This window comes from Simochromis diagramma, unplaced genomic scaffold (assembly GCF_900408965.1).
Source record: "Simochromis diagramma unplaced genomic scaffold, fSimDia1.1 OVJJ01000315.1, whole genome shotgun sequence".
Lineage (NCBI taxonomy): Eukaryota > Metazoa > Chordata > Actinopteri > Cichliformes > Cichlidae > Simochromis > Simochromis diagramma.
In genome coordinates, this window is record NW_024386863.1 from 1 (window position 1) to 8,137 (window position 8,137).

The 8,137-nt window shown below is 37.6% G+C and overlaps 1 protein-coding gene across 3 annotated transcripts; it reads right to left on the reverse strand.

Moving 5' to 3' along the window:
* Positions 1-54: 54 nt before the first annotated feature.
* LOC120733262 lies at positions 55-7,779 on the reverse strand. 3 transcript variants are annotated; one of them, XR_005695770.1, is made up of 8 exons: positions 7,242-7,779; positions 5,858-6,070; positions 5,392-5,527; positions 4,382-4,920; positions 3,519-3,835; positions 863-1,324; positions 302-516; positions 80-165 (listed from the first exon to the last, which is right to left on the reverse strand). XR_005695770.1 is itself a non-coding variant. In XM_040031341.1 (3 exons), the coding sequence occupies exons 1-3, from the start codon at positions 7,544-7,546 to the stop codon at positions 68-70; spliced, it is 618 nt and encodes a 205-aa protein (XP_039887275.1). In that variant the 5' UTR covers positions 7,547-7,779; the 3' UTR covers positions 55-67. The 3 variants fall into 3 exon arrangements, 1 of the variants encoding a protein (XP_039887275.1); XR_005695771.1 differs by lacking the exons at positions 80-165; positions 302-516 and adding an exon at positions 708-759; XM_040031341.1 differs by lacking the exons at positions 863-1,324; positions 3,519-3,835; positions 4,382-4,920; positions 5,392-5,527; positions 5,858-6,070 and having other exon boundaries at positions 55-165.
* Between the last annotated feature and the right edge of the window lie 358 nt (positions 7,780-8,137).

The window sequence follows — 8,137 nt, forward strand, 5'->3', positions numbered from 1 at the left end:
ATTGATGCACGTGTTTGCAATGGGTAGTTTAGACATGGTTTGTGCAATAGGCTCTTGGTGAAGAAATTCAATGGACGGTTGTGGAGAGAAGCCAATTGGGTGGAACAGTGTTGGCTCCAGTGGCGAAGGCAAGAATTGTCCCCAGCTTCTGTGTTCCGTCTTGATCTAAAGGAAAAAGCAATACTGTTCAAAAATGGCATTAAAGACAAAAAACACAGCAAGCATTTATACTTTTAACTGATTCACTGAAAAGATGCACGCATTATAATTGAACATACAATGCTTAAAACGATAAATTTACCTTCTGCATCTGTTAGGTAGTCTCTCCAGAAACTAATGACAACTGCTTCAGCATGCCTTTTATTGCTCCCAGCTGGAGAAAGGCGGATGGTAAAGAGGCTGTCAAGAAGGTCAGCTGTAAGCACTGAAGGTGACCAGCATAGAAGGGTGCGAAAACTCTCTGGGTGAGCTTGGATTTTGTCCAGCACCTCAAGTGTCCGTAGTCCATCCTGAAATCTAAATGATAATCAGAATTACCTTTAAAATCACATCAAAAATGAATGGATCCAAGAAGTATAATCTAAAACATATGAATTTATATATACAATAATTTTTACTTCAGATTATTCACATCATCAAAAGTGTATATCCCATTTTTTGAGGGTTAGGGGTTAGGGTTAAAAAAAAAAAAAAAAAAAAGTGTATATCCCAAATCTGCATTTTTCATGTGATGCTGTCACCTTTGGAGGCATGGTGTACCTACACATAAAGAAATGTCACACAAAATTCCCAGAATACAAGGCAATCAGCATGGGTTTGAGTTACTTATTGGACAACAATAAATACATACATACATACATACCTTTCAAATGGACCACGGACTCTGTGTATTACTTGGAACATGATAATGTCATGTATAAGCAGATCCTTGTCTTCCAGCCTCCGTAGCGGCCTCAGGCAGCCAGCATTGCCTAAGTATTCCTGAAGTGGCTCAGTTGCTACTATCAGATCTTCAAAGGATTTACACTCTTTAACCTTCAAATAAAAAAATAAAAAATTAAAGGTCCCCAATTAACACATGGAGTAGAATGAAATGCACATAATACTAAAACATTATCCAACAACTGACAAATCAGTTTTACACTTTTAATTTTTTCTCGCAGGGCACTATCGGCAACATCTTCTAAAACTGGTTTAGCCAAATCTGGGCCATCAACAAGGCAAGAGAAGAGTGTTGGGGACAGAAAGCCTGCTGGTGGCCCACCATGTACAAGGCTTACTGCGATGGCTCTGCCTGCAATGAAGTACCTGTCCTCCCTCATGGCTAGAAATAATGAAAAACATTACATGTCAATAGATGCATGAAAGCGCTTGACAAGAACTTCATATGATTCACATGATTTTTTTATTGCATTACTCGAGGGATATCAGCCTAAAATCAATACATACCATGTGATGGCCAAACCTGTGGCCACACTCTAAAGTCGGTAACTTTTGTATTTTCATTCTTCATTTTGAACATAGTAATACATTTTAGTTTCCAATAACTTTATTGATTGGTTTGGATACATTTGTTCTATTTGTTAGTGATGGGACGTTCTGTATCGAGGCTTCGGAGCGTGTGTCGAGTAATGGAGGGGGCGTTTCCGCGAAGCGCGTATCGAGGCTTGCTTCATTTATGGGAGGAGCTGAAAATGATGACGTCCGAAGCCTCGCTGCCCGGCTGTACCACGTGACTGGTTCATGAAGTGGTTCGAATTTGCCGCGAGCTATGACAGCGATATAAACCCCTCAGACTTCATTCAAAAATGTGGGTGTTTGATGGAGAGTTGCGGTTAGTGAGAGTTTGGAGACAGTTTGGAGGTTTATGAGAGTGAGGAGAGAAACTCAGGAGAGAATGGAGGCAGCTAAGAAGAGGAGGATGTCCTCCCCTGTGTGGGAACATTTTGATCTTATTCCTCCCAACAAGGTATGTAAATTTCTACAGAAGATGTATTGTCATGATACTGATGGTGCAATACAATTTATGTTGAGCTGTCTGTACTTTTGTACAAGGTGAAGTGTTTGCTATGTGCCAGGGAGCTGGGATATAACAACAACACCTCATCCATGCTTAGGCACTACAGAGCTTTGCATGAGAATAAGGGGAACACCGATTGTGGAGCAAGACCAGGTGAGCCATCAAATGCAATGATAATATAGCATGCAGTAATGTTACTAAATGATATAACAATATTATACAACTGTTATAAGTTACGTGTGTGATATTTATATTTGTGCTTTATCTTTATTGTCTTTCCTCAGGAGAACAATCTCAAATAGATGAAGACCTGGCTAGCATGGTGATTGAGGACTCACAGCCATTTAGCATTGTGGAGGACAAAGGATTCAAAAGATTTGTGAAATCATTAAATCCTAGCTATGTTCTCCCCACTAAAAAGGTCGTAAAAGCAGTGAATATTTAGTTTTTACTGAATAAAATGTGAACAGGCAGGACTGAGGCTCAAAGCCTCAATGTGTAGCTGTCCATACCTCAACGTTACAAAAGCACAACCACTGTCCACACCCCAACCACACCTCACCTCACAGTATATGATCATTTCCATTTTAAGCATGTCCAAATAATCATTTCCCATACTGCCACTATAAATATACACAGTATACTGCATCACTACAATATACATGTTTTACACACTCCTTTTGTTGTTGACATTTACAGGCTGTGTGCAAAAGGCCACACTCTTCAAATTCATGCCAGCTATTATTTTTACGTCCAGTAGGTGTCCTGCTAGAGCAAATGAAGCTTCATGAAGCTTCGCGTTGGGGTGAACCAATTGGATGAAAAGCTTCAGTGCTTCATGGGGCTTCATCTGCCCATCACTACTATTTGTAAGCGCGCACATTTAGTTTACTTATGTATTCATACTACTTCATTTCTTTGCTTTCTGACTAACCTTTGTCTTTTTATTTCTTACCTGCCATCGTCCCTGGGAGTTGCTGGACAAAAGATGGTAGCCAGGGTTTGAAACCATTAAATGGAAAGGAAGATAATTGGACCATACCACCACCTCCTGCTGAAGGGGGGAATGTGTGTTTTCTTTACTTTAAAAACAAAGTATTTGTATTTAATTAAATATTTGAGTTTAGGGTTTAATGGGGTTTTTGGTTTTCTTCTTTGGTGTTTAGTTTATTAACAAACTAGATTGTACTGCATCGTTTGTGATTTATGATTTAGTTTTGTTTGTTACCCCTCATGTGTCACAATGGTCTGATCAGCCATTATATATACCCTTGTATGTCATTTCATGTTTAGGTCAATTATGTTTGTTTGTGGCAGTCATTTGGTTTGTTAAGTTTGCAGTCTTTGCCTGAGTTCAGTTTTGTGTCTTTGACCTCTTTTATGAGCTCAACATTTATTAGTCTTGTAAATATAATTTTTGGGGGTTAAATAAATGGAAACTATATTTTTCTAATAATTCCTGGGCTCCTCCTGTTTTTCAACTCGGTCCATCACATACCAGCACTATCAAGCGCCAAGTTCATTTTGCCTTCTTCACCCTCAAACATTGGAGACAGGGGCAAAGCTTCGATCAGAAGTCTTAGAAATTCTCTTCTTGGTCCACCCAAGTCAACAGCCTCTTCAGGTACTCCCATATCGTCAGAAAACCTGACAGAAATTGTGTGGCATGGATCATATGTCGCTCGTTTAAAACCTCTAAATGCTCCATCCAGGACTGTTGATCTATTAATGTTGAACTTGCATTTCTTCTGCTGGTTTACTTTTGCAGAAAGTTCCTCCAAAATATCTTTTGCTGATACCAAACAACTTGAAGTCCTGTAGGATTAAAAAAAAAAAAAAGAAGAAAAGAAAAAATATTGAAAAGAACATCAGTAAAAACATTCACATACAAGGGCTACAAGGACATACAAAGTTTTGTCAAAATCAGCATACTTTAATAATCCCTAAAGGAAATTATCATAATCATAAGCAAAATGTACAAAGGAGTATATTGCTCAGTGGCTTTTTGTATTGTTTATATGTTTTGGAGAACTAGAAAGCACTAGAGCAAAGAAAAATAGTTTCAATGCACAATAAGTAAATAACAATAAGTAAATTTCACTTCATTGTCAGATAGGCTCTGTTAAAGATTCGCTGCCTATTTCAAATAAAATAAAATTTGCCAGCATTATAGCATTATCATTTGACTCTGTAGACATTATTCAAAAAACTGTTTTGTTAACAGCAAATATAAATATCATATATGCATATAAATATCTGAGGATGGATTACACTCCTTCACAACACTGGTTACAGTATTGGATTGCAACAAATATGGTGTGTTTAATTGGCTACTGTAAAACATTTGTATTTGAAACTAACCTTTCGCTCTGCAGGCTTGCTAGTATAGCCTGGTTAAGTTCCTCATCATCAGAAGACATGTCAGATAGTGGAGTCATGATTGAAAGGTAGTTATCGTAGTTTACAGATTGACTGTGTGTTGATGTAGAGGGTAATGCTGAACAATGATTCTCTGGATTCCTGGTCTGGTAGAGTGAGCTTGAGGTATTTCGGCACGTTAGGACCAGAACTGGATCACTTAAAGATGCAGATGATGAGGTAGAAGGCTGACTAGTGGAAGCGTAGATTTCCAATGAAGACACTGGTAACTGGCTGAAGGAAATGTTTGTTGAAGCGCTGCTGTACTTGTGTGAGATACTACTTTCATGGGTCAAGGCAGGAGTTTCCGTTAATAATGTTCCATTACAAACTGATGAGGCAGGAGATTGCGTTGGAGCAGAGATTGGTTGGAAGGCAGCTGTTGAACTGGCAAAACTGTCTGAAGATGATGAGCGCAGCTGCCTTGATGAAACAGGGTTTTCTTCACAGTTTTCCTCACTGCTGTAGCTTGTAATATCATCCTTAGAAATAAAATAATAATTATATTAATTCACATATTTTGAATTTGAACATTAAACACCATATATCCAACCTCTTCTGCTTATTCTTATCAGAGGTGGGGTGGTTGGAGCCTATCCCAGCTACCATAGGGTGAGAAAGTTCAAGAGTTAATAGATCTTTCTCACAATTACTTTTACATACTAAGCAGACCAAATTGTAACACATCTCCTGAACAGCAGTAGTCTTACGTTCTATGATTCACAAACAGTCCAACAGAGCAGCTGTAAATTTAGTCAATACCAGAGCTTAGGATTAACATTTTAATAAAGGAACATTAACTTGGTACTATTCTATCCAACTAAAAAGGTGAAAGGCAAGTTTAAAAAGAACAGAGATGAGAAAGTTCAAAGGTTGTTTATGCACCAATTTTTGGTCTTCATATTATTACTGTACAGTGCTATGTAGATTCATTCAAAAGTCAAATAACGTACCAAAATTGGTTTTGGTGGTCTGATGTATAGGGCTTTCGATTTATAAATTTTATGTATGAGATTTGCATCCAGCTCCTGTCCTGCTCGCAGTTTGGGCGCAATCAGTCTGTTGCCACAAGCCATCAGGAACTCCAGGCTGGAAAACAGTTAAGTTGTAAAATGTTTAAAATCCAAAACAGCAAAAATGTTCCAATAACTTTTTTAGAGCTAATCTTGTTTTCGTCTTTGAATTAGACTTAAACCAGTAGTAACAGAAGTAAACTTTATACAAATGTCAAAAAAGTATGCCAAAAATGGAGTGTTCAAGAAAGGATAACTGATTTGGTTCTTTTAGTTTACTTTACTGATTCATGTCTACCTGTTCTCTGACTTAAATCGTTATGTAAAGCTTTGAAATGCCTAGATATCGAAAAGACTACTGACAAAAGCTGTGTCACATTAGGTTTCGACTGCTAGCACAACCCACCTTACATCAATAGAAAGTTTATCTCCAAAGGCGTCCCTTATTTGTTCAGAGACAGTTTTCTGGTCCCAGGATATTTGGAATTCAAATCCATTCAATATATGCCCTTGTTCATGTAAATGTTGTTTTGTGCGATGCTTGACAACAACACTGCTTGATGGCCGTGGAAGAAGGATGACATCTTTGTTGAAAGTATCATGATAATGTGTCTTGGCCCTATAAAACAAAACAGAAACTATATTCAGATTTATGTATCCTTTGTTTTATTTACCTATACTTAGACACTATCAGTTCCTTAAGAAAGTTGCTAATGTCACTTGGCAGTGACCAGCTTACACGTTAAACTGTTGCTAAGCTTTTATAAATAAAATAAAATGTTACACAGTTCATATTAAAAAAACAGTATCGCAGCTAGCCATTTAGCCCACTTGAATATGTTTAAAGTTGCTCGTGCATGAGTTGAGTATAATAGCAAACACAAATAACGGAAACATAATTTGAAAGAAAAAAAATGCATAAAGTAATAGCATGCTTAGAAATTTCCTTTGAAAAAAATGGAAAACGTCCGTAAAATAGAAAATGTTTTGGGGTTTGACCATTTTAATTCACTGAAGCTTGAATTAAAAAAAAAAAATACACACACACACACACACACACACACACACACACACACACACACACACACATATATATATATATAGTACAGTGAAAGAAAATCTAAATGCTCCAGTTCAACTACAGTGCGGCCCCTTCAATCACAAAAGCTCAAAAAATAAACTGCATAAGGATTTTTTTTACTGCTCTTTAAAATGAAATACGCCTACAAAGACGCATACATAGAAACATTTGCTATTACTTTTTACTTTGACTAAAGAACAAAAAAGACACCAATCATATTTCTTTTTTTCTTATTTCATACACTGCAGAAACTGGACTTGGCATCCATGTTTATCTACCTCTACAGTGGTACAGATATTGATCCACTCACAACACAGAGTTGGATTGATGTCTTCTAGCAAGATTAAAATTCTACCCCAAAAAATAAATAAATAAATACAAAACTAAACAAAAACAACAAGAAAATTAACCCAACCTTTTATTTAGCAGGCTAAAGTAGCTACCACCTCCCACATTAATAAAGAAGATTTAATATAAAATTAATCCTAAAGTAAGCATCAACTTACACTCGGGTCACAAGTACAAACAGCCACTAATATTGAAATAAATGCCACGGTCTTTACTGTTCTTAATGTGGATGCTGCTGAATAAATTAGCTAGGGCTAAAAATTTATAAGGGTAACAAAGTGCGTTGCTAAATCAGCAAAGCACATTTCGTATTTTGTATTTCGCAGTTGTATAGTTAAGTGGCAAACTGTTTTTTTCTTACCTTTTCCTTGATCTGCAGTTCCAGTTGCCAAAGTGTTTCTGGGTCTGATATCGCAAAGACTGCCCCACTCCAGTCGAACTCCGTGTAGCTACTTGACTCGTTGAAGCTACCCGGGTGTTAGCTGGTCTAAAAAGTTCCCTCATCTCACTTTCCACCGTGCTGTGGGTAACACTGGGTGCAGTTGAGCCCGTCCCATCTCGATCAAGTGACGAGGACAACGTTGTGACCGTTTCAGGAGATGATAAAATATTTCTTAACAACCCGACAGCTTGCTGAAGAACTCGAGTTTCTTCTCCCCCCTCCATGCTGTCAGACACTTGAAAGTGACCCGCGCGTGGTTCTCAGCCAATAACAGCGGTACAGACACCCAGCCTTCCGTTTCCATTAAACTCCTTCCGTTTCCACTATACTCTTTCATTCACATACATTATTATCTTGCATACATATATTTTCTTCAGATATGTATGCATTCTCTTCTTACATACATATATTATTTGTAAGATTAAATGCATTTTGAATGCATGTAAATGAGAGCAAAATGTAGGAATGCATAAATGAAAATATATGTGTGTGAGAATGAAAATATATGTATGTGAGAGTGAAAATATATGTGTGTGAGAGTGAAAGTATGAATTTTGGCTTGTACGGCCCCTCATATTAATCAGAAAGTCAAGTCAATGTTCTTTGTGTTTCTTAAACGTTTCATAGTGCCTTCTTAGATTATATTCTTTCATTACAGCCACACCTTCTCCACACAGAAGACAAACAGGATGCCTTTCACCTCCGTGAACATGTACTCTGCCTCCCACCTGGCTTCAAATTCCCTGTTCTCACCGTCCACCTTCCATTTAGCCATTATTGGGGAGGGGAGTTGCTGAAAGTTGACATCTGCTCTG

What these genes read in the sequence shown, in the direction of transcription:
- LOC120733262 (XM_040031341.1), bottom strand. Translation starts at nt 7,546, where the DNA reads ATGGAGGGGGGAGAAGAAACTCGAGTTCTTCAGCAAGCTGTCGGGTTG. An exon ending in AACTGCAGATCAAGGAAAAG is followed by an intron (nt 517 to 7,241) that starts GTAAGAAAAAAA and finishes ATTATCATTTAG; the next exon opens with ATTTCAGGATGGACTACGGA. An exon ending in CTACCTAACAGATGCAGAAG is followed by an intron (nt 166 to 301) that starts GTAAATTTATCG and finishes TTTTTCCTTTAG; the next exon opens with ATCAAGACGGAACACAGAAG.